General features: G+C 39.6%; 1 protein-coding gene across 3 annotated transcripts in view; it reads left to right on the top strand.

The window, feature by feature from the left end:
- LOC108429874 (protein jagged-1b) overlaps positions 1-24,745 on the top strand; it is a 102,358-nt gene that overhangs the window by 70,388 nt on the left and 7,225 nt on the right. For 2 of the 3 annotated variants that reach the window (XM_037539787.1, XM_037539785.1), the window contains 7 exons: positions 6,308-6,562; positions 12,386-12,446; positions 12,937-13,067; positions 16,848-16,967; positions 17,892-18,005; positions 20,993-21,106; positions 23,838-23,951. In XM_037539787.1, the coding sequence (XP_037395684.1) occupies positions 6,308-6,562; positions 12,386-12,446; positions 12,937-13,067; positions 16,848-16,967; positions 17,892-18,005; positions 20,993-21,106; positions 23,838-23,951 (909 nt within the window). The remainder of the gene's footprint in view (positions 1-6,307; positions 6,563-12,385; positions 12,447-12,936; positions 13,068-16,847; positions 16,968-17,891; positions 18,006-20,992; positions 21,107-23,837; positions 23,952-24,745) is intronic. The other variant, XM_037539786.1, reaches the window with a different exon arrangement.

Raw genomic sequence — 24,745 nt, 5'->3', positions numbered from 1 at the left:
TGAGGTTAACAGGATTCTACTGTGGCTGGAGCAAGACAGCAAGAAATGTCTAGACTTCAATCAATAAAGGGAACTACGCACTAATGGATCACAAACTTCTATGATTAATTTCCCAAAGATAACAAAAACATCTGTTTAGCTCACAAAACGTTGACAGTGTTTCACTCATAGGCTTTTTCAGATCAAACGATGACCATTGCATGACCTGATTAAGCCCACAAAGGGTCATTATCAGCCTTTTCTGGGCTTTCCAGCTCTTCCACACTGAACTTCAAGTACAGATGAATTTAATGGATATTTAGTTGAATGTTATTGAAAGGCAGACGGAGCCTTGAGTGACAAGTGACATTCAAGTTCAAATTCAGTGGCATTTAATGACTGTTCAGTTGAATGTTACTTAAATATCTGGCTGTTGTCAGAAGAAAACCTTGTATGGTAAGTCAGTGGAACCAGCCTTTTTTCTTTTCTTTTATTTTGTGTCGTTTCTTTTGGGCCATTCATTATGAAATTTACAAAGAATGTAAAGGACAACAGGCATTCTCAAAAAACGTGAAAAATGGAGATACAAGGTTTTCTTCCAACAACAGCGATATACTGAACATTTACAAAGAATCTACAGTGGACCATCAAAATAAAGTGGTGCCTCTTTTTGTTATATATGGGAAATAAATCCTTTAAAATTGTTTATACAAAATTTTCTACCCAATGTAGTGTCGTGGGTCGCCACTTATTTGACTACCAAGCCTAGATATTATTCATGGGTGGTAAAATAAAACCGATTCAATAGTTTGTTGTAAGAAAATAAAGGAATCGAACAAACTGAAAAATACGAGAAGACTCTTCAGAATTCAGAAGTGCAGGTCCTTTATTCCTTTTGAGCATGGAGAATGTTTTCCCAAAGGGCCAACGGACAACACTCACACATATACTGGGTTTGTACACATATTTTATACCCTCAGTAAGGGTGGGGTGATATCGCCCCACCTCTTTTTGTTATCTCCTGATCTCATGACACCACCATTATATCCAAATTGACATCCATAAGTCTATCCTATGGGATCATGTGGATTATCTCCAAGCCTGGCCTGAATCATTTTTTTAAAAAGAATTTGTACCAGGCACATCCTAACACATTCCGTCATGATCGCTGGTATTTTTCCATCTTGGCCGTTTGGCCTTGAGAAGTTCATAAGTTCACTCGCTTCCTAAAAAGTGTTTTTCTTCTCTCTTACACCCTACTGAGGAAGCTTGTTTTAGGGCACTTGCTCCAATGTGCTAGGCCATAATTGTACTTTATTTATGTTTTATCCTGCATAATACAAAATACAAAACATTTTAACTTTGGGAATCTTTAATTTACATCATTAGTCTTTGCCAATTCCAACCACTAGCCTTGACCTCCCCCAGTATCACTATGCTACGAAGCTGGGCGAGTGAAGGTTACCACATGCTTCTTCCAAGTCATGTGAAGCTACCACATCTTTTCGAACTGCTGCTAATGTAACATTACTGGACAGCTCAACACGCTTGGAGGAGAATGCTAACCGCCAATTCTGTTACATCAGCTAACAGATGCCTGCATTAGCTAGCATTACCCTGTTGATGGGAAAGATAAGGGCCACCCACCTACCATACAGAGAGAGCAAGTCCAGTAATGCTTTCTTGGACTCCAGACCAGTGGATATCCTTTTTATTCTGTTTTTTGATTGTGAACAATTGTTTGTGTTTTGTGTGACTTACTTTAGCAAGAGAGCTAACTAGAGAGAATAAACCTACCACCTGACAGTAGGCAAGCTAGCATTACCTAGCTAGTACGGCTAGTAGGATTGCTCCTGGCCCAGAGTTTCCTTGGATTGTCCAGGTTTTTGGGTTGCCTGTCCAAAAAAACAAGTTACTTCCATTCCTGGACATCCATTCCTATCCAAGCATGTTCATGTTTTGGCATTTCTTTTTAGCCAGCCAAAACATTTGTACTAAAAGAAAGGCTTTGATGAGTTCAGATCACCCTCAACGTTGGGACAATTGGTTTGGGCCAGGCAGCACGCCAACACAACTAACATCTATCTACAGTCAACTGCATTGTGCGCATGAATGTCTACTGAATTTAATAAAAATGAAGCCACTGATTAAGTGTCCAGGAAATGTACAGAGCTGAGCCAGCAACCCTAGCAAGGCTGCAATCTGCAAAAAATGCAGCTGACAATAGCAGCCTAGTTGGTTTCAATTTCTGTTTTGGGTGCAGTGTATTAAACGATTATAATGTAGCGACAAACAAGGATGCTTTAGTGATGGAGGCTCAGGCCTATATTAGCCTTAATGCTGCCCTGACAGGGTTAGTGGAAAATCTGGATTTCCTTCCAAAGCAACTGGTGAACCTGCTGGTGTCGTCTGAGTTCATCTGCAATGTCAATCATGTTAAGATATGAGTAAAACCAAGAGAAACATGTTTTCTTTGGTGACCTTTTTTTGCTTTTGGCCAAAATCTTATCTCAGAACTATCGTGAAACAGCATCAAGCAACGTGTTTGTAACCACTTTGTGTACTAACTGTTTAGTTTTTGTTGAGGTAACTTTTAGAGGCATTGTTGTTGTCTGGATGTCTGGTTACTTTGTTCACACCATAAAGACCATAAAAACCATTCAATAAATCAATGAAACTTCTCTTTAAATCAAGGCACTCACCCCTATTTGCCAAACCCTTGAGTGCTCTCAAGATGATGAAAATAATAATTTATTTTTTTTTTAAGTGTCCAAACTTCTGACTGCTGCTGTGTTTCAATTTCAGGCACTGTTTTAAATGCTGTTCCTGTGCAGAGAGTTATTATCCCTCTATTCCATTAAAAGTGCCTGGTGACCCTCACTTCACTGGCTGTGTTAAAGAGGCCCTTAAATGGTCCAGAGCTCTAATTACAACCGCTGAGCTAATGCAGAATAAAGCAGCTGCACTCCATGAATTAGCAGTAGTCTGTGTGGATCATGTTAGCTGGGTGTGAGCACTGAGTGTGCGTAATTAGCGTTAATGTGCGTGTGTGTGTGTGTGTGTGTGTGTGTGTGTGTGTGTGTGCGAGTGCGAGTGCGTGTTTAATATGATAGCGTGTCTGTGTTTGAACACCTTGATCTTTCCCTGTTTTCATTTTTTTTGGTGTTCAGCCTCAGTGATCTCATCAGCCACAACAAGCTTCTTTCTTTGTTTATTCTCTCACTCATCTGCTTTTTGTTATACTCTCTCTCTTTCTCCCTCTCTCTCTGTCTCCCTTTCACACACACACACACATGCACTGTATTTTGTAAGAAAAGAATATTATAGTGGGTCAGCAGTGAGATATTACTAATAATAATCAGAAATATAGCTGTGAGCGGCAATTTGCGGGGTCCAAGCGTGCTTCGCACGTTTGCCCGACATTGGTAATCTGATTGGCCAACGACGGCTATGTTTTTTTCAAATAGGACATCATAGATCCTGATCCAAGACAGCACATTGTAGCAACAGGCCAATTTTCATGTCAATCGCACAACCTTTGGTTGCGTAACACTTTATTGCTTCCTAGCGATGCAGTTGCACCATAGCTATGTCATACACGCCTATGAAGTTTCGTAACAATTAGTCAAAGTGTTTCTGACTTAGAGCTGTACATACATGATGTTTGAAAATTGAGCTCCACCCACATTTTCGGGTGGGGCCTAGACGATACGCTGTGATGAAGTTTGAACGTTTTTCAGAGCATTGAACCCCAGTCTGCAGCAGAGAAGGCAGAGGTTTTGCCCATTACACTACACTACACTACACTAACCTACAATGCAAAGTAAATAAATTTATCTTTATTGAACAATTTATTATTATTTGCCAGCATAATCTGTAGCTATGTTTCTGAGTAATTTGGTTTTCTTTGATTCTTTGTATTTGTTTCTTTTGCCAGCCAACCAGAGCTTCACTTGGCCTGGGTCATCAGTATGTTTGACCTCATTTACAAGTGCATGTTGATTGGCTCTAGCCTAGCACAGGTGAAAATACTGCAGTGTTATAAAGATGCCGGTGTGCTAGTATTAATTTACCATGCCTCTCATTTTGTGTGGCTGTTAACACCGAGTTTTATGAATCTGGCCCACTGTGTTTTGACATTAAAATGTGGATCAGCATTTTTGTTGTTGTTGTTGTTGTTGTTGTTGTTGTTGTTGTTGTTGATTTAACCTCTTGATAAGTCAAAATCTTCCAACTTCACTTCAAAAGGAATCAAAAATATCTTTAGAAAATAAATGTAAAAAAAGTTTTTATTATTATCATTATTTTTACACTTGCCTGTGATGGACTGGTGACAAAAAAGAAAGCTCCCAAAAGAAAAGGCCCTATAATTTATGCTTATGTGTATATTTACCTTATTGCTATCCCTATTAATACCTTAGTTTTACATAGATTGTAATACAAGCCTTGGGAATTTCTTTTTCTACTTCTACTTTATGGTTTTTAATATTGTTTTTTAATGTTAATGTTTTTAAAAATATTTTTGTTAATGTTTATTCATTAGTTTGGCCTAATTCTGTAAAATGGTCAAAGTATGCATCTTTGTCCATAGCCTTGAAGAACCGATTTTTAATACATAGTTTATAATAAATATATATTAATATATTTCAGGTATGTAGGCTAGCAAAGCATATTTACAAAATGCTTTACAAAATAAAAGTATATTTGGCTGGAAAGTAATTGATAATTAAAACTAAAAATCAAAAGGAAACATAAACAGCAGCAGGGAGAGAAATGAAAATGTAAGACAGTAAATCTTGTCTCTGTTATAACAAAAGTCCTCTATGTGTCATTTTGGAGCATTTCTATTGGGACATTCTTCATGAAGACAAGCTGACATTTTTAAATAGTGTGGAAAAATAAAAAAAAAAGACTTTTTATATTGAAGATATCTGAGAATCTGTCCTTTCTCTCAGACACAAAGAGGTAAAGAGCTCTCCACTGGTTCTGCTGTCTTTCCTTGGTGGTCATGTTGTTCTGTTCTGCTCTCTGTCTTGTGTGTGAATGGCAGGACATTTCTCAGCGGGTGCTGAGTTAGTCAATAAGTTTCTGTTCCGGAGCAGGATTCAGTCCATAAATTCAGAACAACGCCGCGTCAGTCACGACTGCATGTGTGGACATATTTCTATATTGTGCTCTATTTACACAAAGTTAGGTTAGTTCATCGTTTATGTTGAATAGACACTCCCAAAATTATGCACTGCTGCACTGATGTTGAACCATCTGCGTCACCTAAATGATGAACTAACCTAACTTTGTGTAAATAGACCACAATATAGAAATATGTCCACATATGCAGTCGTGACTGACACGTTTCTTTTTTCTGAATTCATACAAACACTTTCATTTTATAGTAAATTAGTTTCGCTTAATTAATGTTTATGAATAGAGACCAAGATCAATACAGGGAAAACTTTGTGATCCTGAGTTTAAAGCCAGTTTTTATTCAACTTGTAACTAATTTACAAAGTAATCTTAAACTGAAACTTTGCTTGTTTGTAAAAGTGATTTCAGAGCCACTCGGTTCTCCCTGATGGAAACTGTTTGCCTTCAGTGTTTTGTGCTTATGATCATTTTAATAGACGTCAGCATCACTAATTAATGACGTTCTATTAAAAGACGGGTTTACCGAGAGAGACACTGGAGGATTTTCTCCTAAAATTAGTTCATGAAGCGAGACTTGTTATAAAAATGATAACAGGACATCAGAGCCAGAATGACTCTTTTAGTACTTTTACTTTCAATACTTAAGTACATTTGAAGGTAAATACTTTTGTACTTTTACTCAAGTTGAGGTCTAGAGTAAGGACTTCTAATGTTACTGGAGTAATATTTTACCTTGGGTAGCTCTACTTTAACTCAAGTACATGATTTGTGTACTTCATCCACCTCTGATATATATATATATATATATATATATATATATATATATATATATATATATATATATACATAACACATAGTACTTGAGCTGCATGTATATGTTGTCTTAATTTCTACGTATTTTGCCATTTGTCACTTGCTCCATGTTTCAGAAATGGCTTTAGGAGCCTGGTATGCAGATCTGGTTCTTCTTCACCGCAGACGCCACAATATTATAAATATTTATGTATCAACATTTGCAGATACATATATACATGAACAATATCGGATGTCAGCACCAGCCCACAATCAGTGCATCGCTATTGTTCACAATCAACACCTACAGGTTTCCTAGTGGTCATATACTGAGTATACATGTACTACACATCTCTAACAACAAAGCTGATTTTCTCCATCATCCCTGCAGGTCAGGAGGAGCTGATCGAGCGTGTGCTGCTGTCGTCCATGCTGAACCCCGGGGAGCAGTGGCAGGCGTACCGGCACCACGGCCGCCAGCTGAGTCTGGAATACCGCCTGCGCTTCCGCTGTGACACCAACTACTACGGCCCGCAGTGCAACAAGTTCTGCCGCGTGCGCGACGACTTCTTCGGCCACTTCGACTGTGATGCTGCGGGCAGCAAGGTCTGCAAAGATGGCTGGACTGGACCAGAGTGCAAGCAGGGTGAGCCGGCCTTTTTATGGCCTCCTTGTAATGTCAGGAAGCCTAACTCTGAGAGTGGACCCAAGGATTCTTTTAAGTGATGCCTTAGGAGAACCACTTTTGGTTCCCCAGCAGACCTTAAACTAGAGTTTAATATGTTATTTGTTTTGTTATGCAGAATTCTGCAGCACAACATTACATCCATCAGCCTCGTCAGTTTGATTTTATATCATGCTCATGTTTTTGTACATCAATGTGGCGCATTCAGGAGATGTGTAGTGTATGCCATTAGGAATCCCTGTAGTGTCAACCAGTCATGACTGCAAGTCACTGATCTATAGGTTAATAAACACAACCAAGCTCTTACTTTAGTTGTCAAACAAAATCATAAAGAAAACAGGGAGTTTTTCTATTTACCACAAAATAGAAATGAAATGCCAGAGAAAGGAAGCCAAACTGAGCTGAGGCATCTAGATAGCCATGTAAGGGTGGTTGGAGAGGTCATTTCTGTCATTCCAACACTTCATTCACTCTGTTGTAATAATAAATAAATGACAGTAAGTTCAATTTATTGGTGGTGGTCAGGTCAGGTCAGTGGTCAGGACCCCCATTGACCCTCACAGAGCAGGTACTGTATGGGTGGTGGATTATTCTCAGTACTGCAGTAACACTGATGTGGTGGTGGTGTTTTGTGTGTTGCGCTGGTCTGAGTTGATCAGACACAGCAGTGCTGCTGGAGTGTTTAAACACCTCTGTGTCACTGCTGGACTGAGAACAGTCCACCAAGCAAAAATATCCAGCCAACAGCATCCTGTGGGCAGCGTCCTGTGACGACTGGTGAAGGACTAGAGGATGACCAACACAAACTGTGCAGCAGCAGATGAGCTACCGTCTCTGACTTTACAACCCCAATTCCAATGAAGTTGGGACGTTGTGTAAATGCGATGATTTGCAAATCTTTTTCAACCTATATTAAATTGAATACACTACAAAGACAAAATATTTAATGTTCAGACGGATAAACTTTATTGTTTTTTGCAAAAATTCACTCATTTTGAATTTGATGCCTGCAACACGTTCCAAAGAAGTTGGGACAGGGGCAACAAAAGACTGGGAAAGTTGAGGAATGCTTAAAAAACACCTGTTTGGAACATTCCACAGGTGAACATGTTAATTGTAAAAAGGTGAGTGTCATGATTGGGTATAAAGGGAGCATCCCTGAAAGGCTCAGTCGTTCACAAGCAAGGACCGGGCGAGGTTCACCACTTTGTGAACAACTGCCTGAGCAAATAGTCCAACAGTTTAAGAACAACATTTCTCAACATTGCAAGGAATTTAGGGATTTCATCAGCTACAGTCCATAATATCATCAAAAGATTCAGAGAATCTGGAGAAATCTCTGCAAGTAAGCAGCAAGGCAGAAAACCAACATTGAATGCCCGTGACCTTCGATCCCTCAGGCGGCACTGCATTAAAAACCGGCATCATTCTGTAACGGATATTACCACATGGGGTCAGGGACGCTTCAGAAAAGCATTGTTCAAAAGCCAGCATCTCTGATGGTCTGGGGGTGTGTTAGTGCCCATGGCATGGGTAAATTGCACATCTGTGAAGGCACCATTAATGCTGAAAGGTATATACAGGTTTTGGAGCAACATATGCTGCCATCCAAGCAACGTCTTTTTCAGGGACGTCCTGCTTATTTCAGCAAGACGATGCCAAGCCACATTCTGCACGTTACAACAGCGTGGCTTCATAGTAAAAGAGTGCGGGTACTAGACTGGCCTGCCTGCAGTCCAGACCTGTCTCCCATTGAAAATGTGTGGCGCATTATGAAGCACAAAATACGACAACGGAGACCCCCGGACTGTTGAGCAACTGAAGCTGTACATCAAGCAAGAATGGGATAAAATTTCCACCTACAAAGCTTCAACAATTAGTGTCCTTAGTTCCCAAACGCTTACTGAGTAAAAGGAAAGGTGATGTAACACAGTGGTAAACATGCCCCTGTCCCAACTTCTTTGGAACGTGTTGGCTAAAATTTGGGTAAAAAAAACATTTAGGAACCTTCATTTTCAAGGGTGGATAGTGAGATACAATGTGAAGGGACTGTTTAGTTACACAACAGCAGCCTGAAGTAGCTCCTTTTCACTAATCCCATCTCAAGTGGCCATTACAGCAAACGCACTTAGCTGTGAAGGAGTACTGCAGGGTTTCTTTAGCGTCCATAATGAACATTAGCTGATACATCACTGAACCACTGCTTGAGATTCAGGGCGTTTTCTTGAATGCTGATCAGAATTACGTCAGGGGGCTCTTAGCTGTGCAGTGTATTGTTTGTTTTGTAACAGGCCACTTTATTGACCACTCCCTTGTTAAAGCTGCATAGAGTTTGTTAGCCATCCTCTAGCTCTTGATCAGTGGTCAGTTTCTGACAATAGAACTGCTCTTGGCTTTATGGTGGACCACTCTCCACCACTCTAGCCATAGCAGTGGTATTAATGTGTGCCAGCAACACCACTGTGCCATGTCAGTGAACTCTGTTTGGTCTAAGAATGGCCCACCACCTAGATAATATCTGGTCAATCTGACCAATGATAAATGGGAAAGGTTGGCTGGCAAATAGTGCATGACAACAGATGGGCTACAGCCTGTAAATGTGGACTATAAAGTAGGTATTTTTAGTGGACATCAAGTATATATACCAGCCTCTAACTCTGCAGTGATCATGATGTCTACAACACAAATATAGCCATTTTTACTATCCAAAATGACCACCGAACCTACACATGTCTTCTGAGCTTTAAATATAATGTTGATGGTGATAAAATAGTATAAAACTGAACTGACTACTTTGCTTAACAATGGCCTGCACATAGCTCTCCATCATAAAAGAATTTCCCAGAAATACATATTGGGCCAAAAAAAATCTACATCAATTAATGCATTTACATGCACTTAATAATCTGATAACCGATAAAATCAGATTTTAAATATATATATAGATACTTTTTTTTTTTTTTTAATATAGATACTTTTTTAATCCCACAACCGGGGAAATTCCACCTCCACATTTAACCCATCTGTGAAGTGAAAGACCACATACACACTAGTGAACACACACACTAGGGGGCAGTGAGCACACTTGCCCGGAGCGGTGGGCAGCCCTATCCACGGCACCCGGGGAGCAGTTGGGGGTTAGGTGTCTTGCTCAAGGACACCTCAGTCATGGACTGTCGGCCCTGGGAATCAAACCAGCAACCTACCGGTCACAGGGCCAGCTCCCTAACCTCCAGCCCACAACTGCCCCAATCAAGACATTTACATGCACTTGAGTAATCAGATAATGGGAAACTCCAGGTCTATGTGAGTCAGACAGTAACCAGATTTCTGCTTTACAATCAGCCAATAAGCTCACAGAAGAAGACGTAATATAAACGTAATGTAAAACTCAAACTTCATGCAGTTTTTTTTAAAACGTATCATTTTACATGAAAATATGAACATACATCGTCTAGAAGATGAAGAATATTTAAATCTTTCATTTCGTTAAGCATGTATTCGGTTTCAGCATCGCTCCAAAACTTTTGGTGAGTGTCGTGGCGACGCTGCTCACTTATTTCTTGTACCATGGCTTTTTTCGCACATGCTCAGACTTAGAAATCCAAAAGAAATCAGAGTAAGAGTTTCATGCACTGAGAAATCTGATTACTGAGCTAAAATTCAGCCTCTTTTTCGGATTTCTTAATCAGATTTCTAGGCCTTACTCTGATCTCAGAGTGTGCTGTTAATATGACTATTTGTATCAGACAACTGCAGAAATCCGATTATGATCGTATTATTGAGCATATGTAAATGCATTCAGTGTCTCAGCAATCAGCCGCTATATTTGTAATCATTTTGTGTAATAACTTCCAGTGAGGAAGCTTTTAGAGGGTATCTTACAACATCTGGTTCCTATCACCGCCATTGTGAACGTTTCTGACTCAGTAAGTTTCTCTGGAATGGAGCGTTTCACATCAACCCTCTCTGAATGACTTTGTTTACAACAATGGATGGAATTCCCCTTTATGGGTTAATGATTGTGGAAAGTTGAGGATCATGACGTCACTCTAGCTGCCCCTCACTCTCACTGATCTCTCCTCCAGCCTCACTTATCAGTTCATCCCTTATCCTGTCTGTGATGACTGAAGTCAGCAGGCCTGAGAGGAGCCAGCGTTAGTGCCATGTCCTTCATTGCCACTGCAGTAACGTCACACATGGGTCATACAGAACATGACCTTAGGCACAATTATGATGGCTGACAAAGGTTAAATTGTGTGAGTCACTGCGGTGCCCATATTCGGACACTCGGTCATCTAACTTGTTGGCATGTTCCTTGTTGAAAACGTGTTTTGATGGTATGCAGGTCCACTTCCGTTGGGATGTTTGGTCAGTCAACATTGACACTAAAACACTGACTAATGTTAACCGTTAGAAGTTGCCGCTGAGATCAAAAGTGTGTTGTGAATTTACATCGGTTCTCATTTACGTAGCTACAGGGGGGCCGGGGGGGCTTTCCTTTAGTCATCAATAATTTTCAACTGCCACCATCACAATGCAACATTTATACAGCTGTATGCTCAGTTGTTTCTGCAGACTGTAGGAACTTAGTTGAACTTGCTCTCTCTCTGTGGTAAAGAAAAAAGTTATTGTGAAAAAACGGAAAAATCTTTCGCTGCAGGCATCTCACAGAGGTGGGCAGTAGTCCCGGGCACCTTTGCTGGTAGTTTAAGCAAAATAGAGAGGCTAGGCAGTTGGAACCAAATCATGGGTAGGATTTGTACCTTTAGGACCAGGAGTACTCACCTCTAGCACCTAGTTCTGTAAAAGACAGGCCTGCAGTGAATTAACTAGAGAATTTTGCCTCTCTAGTTATGGTAACTACGGAGAGGTAGACTAGTAGGTGGGTCTGGTTACTCCACTGCTCAGTAAATGCATTTACATGCACTTAGTAACCTGTACATAATCAGATTTTTGCAGTTATCTGATTATTCAAATGTAAACAGCATACTCTGATCTAGAAATCTAATAAAGAAATCTTATAAAGAGACCTATATTTTATCTCGGTAATTAGATTTTTCAGCGCATGCAAACTCTTACACTGATTTCTTTCAGATTTCTCAGTCTGCTCATGCATGAAAACAACCATAAATATGCGACAAATATCTGTGAGACGCAACAAAACTGTTGGAGCAAAGATGAAACTAAATTACTTCTTCTGTGAGTTTATTGGCTGGTTGCATAGCAGCCCAAAATACCCCAAAAGATTCATACAGACCAAAAGTCTCCTATTATCTCATTACTCAAGTGCATGTAAACGTGTTGATCAGATTACTGACAAAATCTGATTTTCTGCCGTTGTCGGATGCATGTAAATGTACTCAGTGAAGCAACCGGTATAATTACTGCAGAAGGTCTAAACTTTCATTGAAATTGTTGTAATCAATGTCACATTTGTGTTTGCAGTTAGAAAAGGGATTTTTTTGTGATTTGAATTTGAATTATTGTTTTGCAGAAAGAAAATGATTCCCTAAAGTTTTTCTCCAAAACAAACAGGAAAAAGTTGTATGTACAGAGTCAATCAGTATAAATCAAACAATGTAATTCCTTCTGTAACTTTGATATAGTAAACTTCTAAAGGTCATGAGGCTATCGGAAGTGTTTTTTCTTGTTTGTGTTTGCTATAGCATGTCTGATTCTCTTGTGCGAGGTGGCGCCTGTACTGTTTACAGTATTGCTAATCTGAGTTGATACCAAATTGTATGTGTATGTGTGTGTGTGGGTGTGTATGTGTCGTTGCAGCGGTGTGTAAGCAGGGATGTAACCTGGCTCACGCTTCCTGCAGCCTTCCAGGAGAATGCAAGTGAGTCACAGCTAAAAAACACCATCCCACACTGCCCTCAGATCATATATGGTCTATTCTCTCAGTAAACTTATACACCCTCATCTGTATCTCTCTCTCTCTCTCTCTCTCTCGATCTCTCTCTCTCTCTCTCGCTCTCTCTCGCTCTCATGCTCTCTCTCTCACGCTCTCTCTCGCTCTCTCTCTCTCTCTCACTCACTCTGGCTCTTTCTCTCTCTCTCTCGCTCTCACGCTCTCTCTCGCTCTCTCGCTCTCTCTCTCTCTCTCTCTCTCACGCTCTCTCTCGCTCTCTCTCTCTCTCACTCACTCTGGCTCTCTCTCTCTCTCTCATGCTCTCTCTCTCTCTCTCTCTCTCTCTCTCTCTCTCACACACTCTCTCGCTCTCTCTCACTCGCTCTGGCTCTCTCTCTCTCTCTCACGCTCTCTCTCGCTCTCTCTCTCTCTCTCTCTCTCTCTCTCTCTCTCTCTCTCTCTCTCTCTCTCTCTGTAGGTGTCACTATGGCTGGACTGGGAGTCTGTGTGATGAGTGTGAGACATTTCCAGGTTGTGTTCACGGCACCTGCAACGAACCATGGAAGTGTGTATGTGACACCAACTGGGGTGGTCTGCTCTGTGATAAAGGTGGGATCAGAAATGACGTTGTGTCTCAACTTTGTATGTTATATGAATATTGGACAGTTTGACGGTTTGTCAGCTGCCATGCTGTATTGGGTCTCTCTCTCATGTAACTTCAATTAGGCACCAAATTAGACAATTTAGACAATTTTTTATTTCTAAAAAATTAGGTAATAAATAAAAGGTAATAAATAATAAAAAAAAGAAATAATAATAAATAAAATACATTATTATTATTGACAAATTCTGATTTCAGTAGGACAAACCCGAGCTGACTACTTTTCAGGTACACTTTGCACTTTTACTCTTTTGTGTTTTTTTTTTTCCTCAATTCAAAAACGAAAGGCTTAGACATGTTAGCAGTTTTCGTTTCTGCCTCTGCTCTTTTGCAGTATTCTGTGGGTGGTTTTTGGGTGGTTTTAAACCTGTAGAGGAGCAGTTCTTAAGTGTTATTCCAACTTTAGATACTTGAGATGAACAGTGATTAAAAATCTCTTGTCTAATATCTCTCAAAGAAACCCGAGAACAGTTCCACTGTTGATCTACTGCTGCTCAAACTGTTTGAACGTGTTTAAACGTATTAGCTGACCAGAAACAATGTAACAGTGTTTAATCACTGTTTCTCACTTTCATTATCGCTCAAATGAAGTGTTACTACTTTGTTGTAGCCCTGTTTCATGTTTTAATATTTGCAAAATGTCCAAAAGTGTCACTTTTGACTGTATTTGAGTGGCGGAAGTTTTGGTGCATCGTTAATTATTATTAATGTTACAGTCTTCATTTCCTAAGATTTGGCACAGCAGAAATTGGTCATTTTTTCACCTGTATTAAATTACAAAGAGTGCAAAAACACAATAATTGTGGTATTGTTTTGTGGTAAATATAGGCTCATACCAAATTTGATGCCTACAACACCATCAGACAGGAGTATGTTATCCTGTCACCTTTCCTTTAAACAGCACTTAATAATCATTTGGAGATTGAAGACCATTTGATCCATTTTTCAAAAGCTTCATTGTCTTATTTTGCAATAAATGCACCAAATTTTCTGAGAGAGTTTTGCACTACAGGCAGGCCAGTCTAGCATCTGCAATCTCTAATTATGCAGCCATGCTGTTGTAACATGTGAATGTAACAAGTGTGGAAGTGCCTGAAACAGATGACATCTAAAAACAGCATATGTTGCTCCAAAATGTCTATTTATCTTTCAGCATTAAATTTGCACAGCTGTGTAAGTTACCAATGCCCAGGGGTGGTCTTTGCAGTTGCTTAGGGCCCCTATGAAAACACAGATATATATATATATATATATATATATAAATATATAAATACTGCATGTCCTGATGTTAAACAGCCCATTCTGAAATACAGGGTGATTGAAAAAGCTTCATCCGATTTCAAAGTGCCATATTTTTATAACCGTGAGGCGCAGGGGAACCAATCACAATCCAATTGTAAGAGGGGGTCATAGAGTTAGTCTGGCAGTCAACCTCCAACAACTCAGAGCATTCGTTATTGGTAAAGCCAAATTTTCCATGTTTTTTTTTTTTTTTTTTAATGAAAGAGATTTATTTAATATCTAGAAATTGTTAAGGTTTCAAAACATAACTGAACTGCAAACACAAACTGTTTTGAAGTTATTTTTTGTGATGTCATGAAAAGCCCAACTCATTTACATGTACCTGCCCATTTGGCATATGACAGCTTAGCCACAGTAACAAAAACACCCTATTTAATTTAAAGTGATAAAGAGAGGTTAGAAAATGGCCATGTAGAATAATGACTGTTTTTGCTACATAAAACCAAATAAATATTATAAGTGAACTGATAATTTGTGCATCGATTGGGTGTCATTCAGGTATTTTGCCTACAGCCCCACTTTTGCCAATGCCATGGACCCCCAAGGCATAACAGACTCTCGGCCTGGATCTTTTGAACTTTATATTGTTAACAGTCTGGATGGCCTTTCCAGTCCGTATATCTGAAAGCAGAATAAAAACGCTTGATCTTAAAAAATAAGAATTGTATCTATTGTGTATAATGTTAGCCTTATATCTCTGACCTGTCATGATCAGATAAGTTCACTCCAACAGACAGCTACCTACAACGCCCTTAACAACAACACAGGCTTTTCCACAACATTCCAGCGAAGGCCATTGCATTTTATTCCACGCGTGGCCCTGAAAGAGCTTTAAGAGGCTGTAAGCTGATAGTCTTGGGTAAACAGAATGTGAGATGCTGCTTTAGAGATGCGGATTGAAACAGGATCCTGTGTAGTGTTGCATTGCTTTTTCAACACTGCTACATAGTAAACAATTCAATACACTTTCAATGCGTTCAACTCTCTGTTTAGCCCAATAACTATGAGACAAATATACAGATTTCTGCCTTAAAATCTGTTCTTCTCCAGATTTCCAGATGCTCATTGTGTTTTCATTTTGAGCATGCAAACAAATCTATAGGGACATACCATGTATGTGTATATATGTATGTGTGTGTGTGTGTGTATGTATGTATATATATATATATATATATATATATAATATACACTTGGAAAAAAAAGTCTGGTTCTATTGATTTACATTAAAAGTAAAGTAGGTTTTTTACAGTCAACTCAACAGAATTCAACAAAATTATTGGCACTGAAACTAAATGAAAAGCAATATGTTAAATAAATCTCACATGCATTTAGTAATATTGCAGGCAAAACCTAGTTTTCAAAACTATTGGCAACGAATTTAGCCTTCCCTGGTGAGAATAACAGCACTGAGCCACTTTCTGTAATGCTTTAACAATATTAGAGAACAATTCAGGGATCTGTCTCCCATACAGAAGCTATCCAGTTCCTTGATATTGTTGGGTCTTTGCTTGTGGACTGCCCGGGTCAGTATATACCACAGGTTTTTAGTTGGGTTCAAATCTGGAGACTGAGAGAGAGCTGTTTAAAAACGTCTGGCAACTCTTTCTGTGTGGATTTTGGTGTGTGTTTGGGGTCATTATCTTGCAAAAAAAGTCATGGGCAATTTTTAGCATTCTGGGAGAGGCCCACGTTTTGGGCTCAAATCTTTTTTTTTTTTTTGTGGTATTCATTATGAATCTGACCACATCACACGATTCCAGTTGTAGTCCCAATAACATTTTGCAAAGTTCAGGCACTGCGTTTTGTGGCTTTCTCTCAGAAAGGCTTCTTTCATGGAGGTCTTCTAAACATTCCAAACTATTGCATAATTAATTTCTTTGTGTTTGTGAGGAATTAATTACATAATGAGTACATATGGAGAACAGCTTCTCTGTGCTTTTTATAGACGTGTTAGTAAATATGAAAATGCTTCAATTGACTTAATTGTAAGGAACACATATTGAGGATTTATTGTCTTGTTATTTGTTCAGTATATTCCGCGTGGTTTATTCACTATGCTTTAAGCTTTATTCATTATTACCTATATTAGTAGAATTGGAGATCTGTTATGTGAAAGTGACCAATGAATGGTTGTAATGGTTGTAAACAGTTTGCAGAAATCTTATTATGCAAATTATTGAGCATGAAAACAATAATCATTTTGTCTAATTAAAAAAAGATTAAAGTGATACATAATGGGAAACTCATGTGGAGTTTAATGAGAATTTATTAAAAAACTGTGTTGCTGTATCATTTAGAGCTCCCTTTATTTGGAGCTTTTATGTGACAGCTCCTTATCAGCATCCTATGCTGAATCTCTCTCTCTCTCTCTCTCTCTCTCTCTCTCTCCCTCCCTATCTCTCTCTCTCTCTTTCTCCCTCTCTCAGATCTGAATTACTGTGGAAATCATCAGCCATGCAAGAACGGCGGCACTTGTATCAACACAGAACCCAACGAGTACAACTGCATGTGTCAGGACGGTTTTCTTGGCCGCAACTGCGACATTGGTGAGTGGAGTGGTAAATTTGATTTGTGCCCTGATGAGCACTATTGTTGAGAACCCCTTCAACTCCCACAGGATCTGTTACTAATGTAACGCCTGAATTCACCCGGAGAACCTGTTCATGCAATGCATTCTTCCATAGCCACTGCTGCGAGGCTGGACACGTTTGACAGATCAGGTAGAATAAACATCTGTTTGATAGCCTAAACAGAAAGTCAGCCAGTTTCAGCTAGTTTGACGTTCAGCTACAGTAGCAGAACTGAAAGGGATTTCCTGATATTCACCCGAATACCAATCGCCAAACATGTGGTCTCATCTTCAGAGTCTGACCAAATTGCACTCATAAAACTGCAGCAATATCAAGTTGAGCTCAATTTTGTCATTTTTTTGGCAGATCAGTATTAATGTTGCTTGTTCCAGGCAGTCTGTAAAGCATCCAGTCTGTAAAACAGCCCATTGTGTTTGGCGAACGGTATTCGGTTCATTTCTGGCTGATTCCAGGTTGTTTAGCTGGTCTTCTGTCACAGCTGCTGACTGAAAAGCTGCTCAGGGATGATGACAGTTTGGGAATTTAGTGTAGTTTCATCTTTAGAGTCTGACCAAATGGGCTATCGGTCAAATGTGATCTTAAAAGTGTCCATTTTCTGTTCGTGGCAAAGTAAGACGCTCAAGATGGCTTGAGCGTCTCCTACAGCTGTCAAAGTTGTCGCTTAGCAACGTCGTCTCGGTGGAGTGATACAGTGTTTGTGAGAAAAATGTGATGTTATGGTGAGATAACAGCGCGGTTAGAACGCTTCTCAACCAATCAGCTTGCGTGGCCAGAGCTAACTCTTGTATAATAACAGTACAAAAATGAACTGCTTGAATGCCTTAATGCTTATTCCCAACATTCATTTCATTACTCTCTCTCTATTTCTCTCTCTTACAGTGGAGCACGCGTGTCTCTCGTCCCCATGCATGAACGGAGCGACGTGTGTAGAAGACCAGACTGGCTTCAGTTGTGTGTGTGCAGATGGCTGGACCGGACCCACCTGTGCAGATGGTACACACACACACACACGCACGCCTCTGGTGTGTACAGTGTAATCAGCAGTCTGAAGCATTTCCACTGCTGACTCTAGATTCCAATCAAGACTGCCCCAAAATAACACTGATTAAAGTGGAACACAAACAATCAACAATCACACAAACTCACAGGCAGGATATGCAAGGGCTCTGATGTAATGTTACTGTCATCAGTGGAAAAAGTGGGTGTGTGAACTAGTTTCAGCCTGAGAAGAAGGTTAATTATGTACGTGTATGTGTGTCTTTAGATCTTTCTTGCAGAATATAACCAGCCAACAATCACATACTATACAAAAATGATCAGATAATATCAGTAACCACAGTTAATCCAGTCCAAACACAAAGAGCTCAGACAGTTCATAAAATGCAAATTAAAGCAGAAAGCAGTGATTTCTGAATATACATTGATTTGTGTTTGAACAGTGCAAAGACCAGATATATACGGTTTCATCTTTATCAGCTTCATTGTTTTTGTAAATATACATTCATTTTGAAATTGCCTGGAACAATTTAAGGCTAGAAATTTTGTGAAATGTTTAAAAACATCTTAAATGGGTGATGAAGTGCTTGGGTAAAAAGGCCTGGTCCTTTCTCTCTCTCTCTCTCACGCTCCTTTTTTTCTATCCATCTCTGATTTGCTTTCTCTTTTTCTGCCTTTCTTTTTCCTTTTCTATCTTCTATGTTCTTTGCCTCTCGCCCTTCTGAGTCTCATACTTTCTCCCTATCCCTCTCTGTTGCTCTCTCTCTCCCCTTTTCTATCTTTAATGTTCTTTTTCTCTCACTCTTCTGAGAAAGAGGCTTCTTTCTTTCTGTAGTTTTTTCTCTTTCAGTCTCATACTTTCTGTCTATCACCTCTATTTCTCTCTCTCTCTCTCTCTCTGTCTCTCCTTCTCTCTCTCTTTCAATCTTTAGAGTAAAGGCTATTTTGTCTGTCTTTCTGATTTGCTTTCTCCTTCTCTTTGTCTTTTTCTGTCATTCTTTTTTCTCTTCTATCTTCTGTTCTTTTCCTCTCGCTTTCTTTTTCTTTCTCTGTCTCTGTCTCTCTCTGTCTTTCTCTCTCTCTCTCTATCTCTCTCTCTCTCTTCCTCTCTCTCTCTCTCTCTCTCTCTCTCTCCCTCTCTCTCTCTCTGTGATTGATTTATCTGTATTTGTTCAGAATCCACCGAGAGCAAAAACAGAGCAGCATCCAAGGGCACCCAGTTTCACTCTTCTATAACTCCACCTCCAGCTTTTACCACACACAACACTCTCTCTCTCGTTACCACATTCAAAGTAACAGTCCATCACAGCACTGATCCGTGTAATGAGTCTGCCTCCAGTTATTACACACATGCACATCTCTCTCTCACACACACACAATCCACAAGTGCTTAGTCTGTTCAGACAGAGATGGGCATTATCATAAGCATGCATTAATATCATTATCACACAGAAGGACGCTGCAGCTGACTGGCTGTAATTCAACTTTGGTTGAATAAGACGCAGCTATTAGAGAGTTCATAAACCCGGCTCATGCATACTGATTTGCTTATGATGATTAGATGATTAACCACTTAAAGCTCAGGCTTATTCAGTTACATACTGTATATAACTCCTATTTAACAGTGGAGTTACAAGAGTAAAGAAATTCACAATCACATATCACAGTAAATGCATCAACAATACTAGGTATTGTTGCCAAGCCACTTTCTGCACGTGTTACAACAGCGTGGCTTCGTAGTAAAAGAGTGCGGGTACTAGACTGGCCTGCCTGCAGTCCAGACCTGTCTCCCATTGAAAATGTGTGGCGCATTATGAAGCGCAAAATACGACAACAGAGACCCCCGGACTGTTGAGCAACTGAAGCTGTCCATCAAGCAAGAATGGGAAAGAATTCCACCTACAAAGCTTCAACAATTAGTGTCCTCAGTTCCCAAACGCTTACTGAGTGTTGTTAAAAGGAAAGGGGATGTAACACAGTGGTAAACATGCCCCTGTCCCAACTTCTTTGGAACGTGTTGCAGGCATCAAATTCAAAATGAGTGAATATTTGTAAAAAATAATAAAGTTTATGCGTTTGAACATTAAATATCTTGTCTTTGTAGTGTATTCAATTGAATATAGGTTGAAAAGGTTTTGCAAATCATCGTATTCTGTTTTTATTTATGTTTTACACAACGTCCCAACTTCATTGGAATTGGGGTTGTATAAAATGAGAGTCCTGATAACACCAGTGACCAAAATCTCTGTGACAAATTCATTCTTTTAAATAAAATGCATATTTTTAATGTAGTGCGATGTTAATGATATAAAAGGTAAACACAAATCTGTTTTATACAAATTCCTAAGTTAAGACAAGCTGTTTCACAGATGCAGAATGACAGGATAAATGAAACAGGATAAATAAAGAAAAATCTGAGAAATCTCAAAGGAAAAGTGTTGTTTAATCTTAGCTCAACTGTAAATGTACTTACCAACTTCTGGAGCTGTGCCTTATATTCTAAGCATCTGCAGCCTTTGTGACACGGTTTCCCCTCCAACTGGAGAATGACCCCTCTGCATTTTACATAGCACTACATGTTGTATACAAGCTTTACCAAACTTAGATCTGTCCAAATTATATGAAAAGGAAAGACACACATGTAAAGATGACAAAGATATTCATAGGGCCTACTTTGCATATGCATATTACTTGCCCACGAGACAAAATTAAACGTAATTAGAAAGCAATCACAGATTTAGGCTGCCTAGTGCTTTAATAGAGTGATTTAATATAATGCTAGTATGAATCAGAACATAATTAGATGAGTAAAATAAGACAAGATGACAGAGAAATCAGGTTATTAATGGATACGAGTAAATTAAGAAAGAAATAGTGCAACTTTTTGGTTTAGCATTGAAAGTTCAAGGGGTTACAGCAGTGAATTGTATGGATTGTTTGCATTTATTTGACTTACATGTATTTGCCTGTCTCATATTGTGTAGCAGTGCTGCAGTGTGACTCGGCCCCGTGCGGGCGTGGGGCCACGTGCCAAGAGACGCCGCAGGGCTTCCAGTGTCTCTGTCCTCCGGGCTGGACCGGCAAGACCTGCCAAATAGGTATACACACACAAACACACACTCACATACATATATGTGCGTATCCTCCCCCGACTGTCCTAGTCTCTGTAATTAGCCGTCTGCCCGCACACGCCCGTGCCTCTCTGATCTTGTCTCTACCAGTCTGCACTCTCCTGGACCTGCTGATGCTTGCCTGAGCCTGTCCTTACCTGTCTGTACCTGTCCGCACCTGTTCATCTCTGCCTCTCAGTTCACAGTATAGAAGGACAGGCCTGCGCTGTGAATAAGCCCACTAGTAAAGGAATAGGCCCACTAATAAAGGAATAAGCCCCCTAATAAAGGAATAGTAGTAGCACGTCAGTGACATCACTAGGACTTCTAGAAGACCCACAGTGACCCATTTCCCACAAAATGTTGTCACTTCCTAAATATTTTGGTGGTTAATTTAATGTGTAAGTTCTTCTGTTCAGCTCCTGAAGTCCTAACCAATGAGAGAACTAGCTAAGCTGTATCTTTCTAGAGACCACAGGGAAAAATAAGTCTAGATTGAACAATTTTCCATTGTGGTCATCAGGATTTTTACTCTTTGGTTTCCAACCAAAGCATTTAGAAAAAAAAACACTACAATACTTGGAGAGTTTCAATACAAGCATGTTATATTAAATAGAAATGAAGTAAAACTGACAGAAATAAGTTTCCTCTAGAAGTCCTGAGGGCTTCGCACTCTCATACATACACATAAACCTATACATGCAACACTATACAGATAAATACATATGTGCATAAGTAAACATAAACGTAAGTAAAGTAAAGATATATCACAGTTCACAGCTCTTTCCCCATCATCGTCTATCAAAACATACATAAAATGTCCACAAGATACCTACATTTATAAATGGGTCTATTAATTATCCATTGATTTAATGACTTTATTTCAACCCAAGATGCATTGAGCATCATTTTCCCACGACACTGGTGTTTCTTTGCCAGCCTTCGCTATCTATTAACCCGGATCAGACGGTGCGCTGACTGTTTGTTTAATGATTAAAGCGGGAGGAATCAGTGTTTGGACAGAGCAGACTGTGAGGCAGGCCAGGGCATGTTCACTAATGGAAGAATCTTTTTCACACTTGGTTGCCCCTCGTGGCCCACCTCAGCACTCGTTCCCCAGAGTATATCGCACTCTCAGTTGGGGTCATGTGTCAAACTGACACCTCAGAACACCCCCCCTAGCATCAGCACTCTGAGAGTGCTTTGTCTCTGAAAGGGCGAGCAAATTTTGATCAGACTTGGTGACAGTGACATTTGTTATTTTATCTGAAGTGTAATCAATGTTTTCTGAACGTCTTCAAGTTTATCGGCCAATGCGTTGCTCAGCTTCGCTTTGCAGCCGAATTCGGAACACCCCACTTAACATTGTCGTCAAATCGTTATGATGACGATAGGAATGGTTTGTTTGACAGAAATGACTGGTCAGATAAGCGGGACAATAAGCTAGAAGCTAAAATTAGCAGGATAGCAAGATAACATATTTATTGCTCTAAATCTAGCTTGGTTGTATTTATTAGCCTGTGGATCAGTGGGTAGCCTAGCAGTCAGGACTGGTTGACAGCACAGGGATTCCCAGTGGATGTATGATGTATATGTGAAATTTGTGATTGTGACACTACACCCATCAGGCATAACATTATGAACACCTTCTTGTTTCTCTGCTCTGCTCCACTTACTATATAGGGTCACTTTGTAGTTCTACAGTTACAGACTGCAGTCCATCTGTTTTTCTGATACTTTGTTAGCCCCCTTTTACCCTGTTCTTCAGTGGTCAGGACCCCCAGGGACCCTCACAGAGCAGGTACTATTTGGGTGGTGGATTATTCTCAGGACTGCAGTAGCACTGACTTGCTGGTACGAGTGGATTAGACACAGCAGTGCTGCTGGAGTTTTTTAAACACTGTGTCCACTGACTGTCCACTCTATTAGACACCACCTTGTAGATGTAAAGTCAGTGTCAATAGCCCATCTGCTGCTGTTGGTCATCCTCTAGAGTCTAGACCTTCATCAACAGTCACAGGTTGCTGCCCACAGGACACTGCTGGCTGGATATTTTTGGTTGGTGGACTATTCTCAGTCCAGCAATGACAGTGAGGTGTTTAAAAACTCCAGCAGCACTGCTGTGTCTGATCCACTCATACCAGTGCAACACACACTAACATACCACCACCATGCCAGTGTTACTGCAGTACTGAGAATGACACACCACCCAAATAGTACCTGCTCTGTGAAGGTCCTGGGGGGTCCTGACCACTGAAGAACAGGGTAAAAGTGCACCTATACAGTAAGTGGAGCTGATAAAATGGACAATGAGCATAGAAACAAGCAGGTGGTCATAATGTTATGCCTGATTGGTGTATATAAATATATTAAAAAGCCAAGTGATGAAATGCAAAATGACAAATAACATATTAAACTCTCATATTAAACTTCCATTAGTATGCATTTCTTTATAAAGGGGACAAATAAGAAGCAAAGCGTTTAAATAGTCAGATGTTCAGACACAGTTGCTAACACAAATTGCACGTTTGTAGGCCAGATGCAGTCCTGTGACGCAAAAACAGTCACTCAGATGATGCAGCTGATGCAGGGACATGATGTAGTTAGTTTGGGGTGACACGCCCGACTGAGTGTTAGTTATCAAGTTCACTCTGTGTTCGAGCAGGAAAATCACCAAACTGTGCTGGATTATCTGAGTAGTAATAAACTCTGTTTGCAGATATGAACGAGTGCGAGGTGGGAGTCTGTGTCAATGCTCACTCCTGCCGAAACCTGATTGGTGGATACCTCTGTGACTGTCTGTCTGGATGGGTGGGGCCAGACTGTGATATAAGTGAGTATGGGAGGGATGCACTTTGATACATGCAGCTTTCATAACCACACTTTTGTTAAAAGCATGTTGCTAAAGATTTGAAGGAATTTCAATGCAGGATAATCAACATTTTGACACAGAGATTTTGGATGTCAAACAATGAAAACCGTCTAAAACATGATATGACGTTTTGTCCCAACAGCAATTATGACTATACACACACACACACACACACACACATATATATATATATATATATATATATATATATATATATATATATATATATATATATATATATATATATATATAAAAATAAAGTACAGCTTTCATTATTGTTATTATCATTGTTCATCAACTTTAATGTAATTTGTAAGACATTTGACTCGTTCATTTATACAGGCTAAAATGTGTTCCCTAAATTATGACTGATAGACATACTGAAATATCACGGCCTTACACACCACACACATTACACGGCACTCAGAGTGTCTATTAGCAGGTTTTCTCATTGCATTAGTGCTAGATCAGTTTAAAGCGGACTGCTTACAGAGGGAGTTCAGCTAGTTACAGAAGGTAATTAGCTCAGGAATTATCACTTGACAGATTTGGAAAAAAAATATGGACGTTGAAGATTTGTGCAGAATTAAAAGGGCAAGTCTCATCAGCAAACACTAAAACTAATCCAACACAAACACGGTGTAAAGCTAAAGCTTTGGATTTATTTATATATATATATATATATATATATATATATATATATATATATATATATATATATATATATATATGCATATATACAGTACTGTGCAAAA

Source organism: Pygocentrus nattereri, chromosome 7 (genome assembly GCF_015220715.1).
Source record: "Pygocentrus nattereri isolate fPygNat1 chromosome 7, fPygNat1.pri, whole genome shotgun sequence".
Taxonomy (NCBI): Eukaryota; Metazoa; Chordata; class Actinopteri; order Characiformes; family Serrasalmidae; genus Pygocentrus; species Pygocentrus nattereri.
Note: the sequence above shows the minus strand (reverse complement) of the source record. Positions and strands in the feature narration are given on the sequence as shown.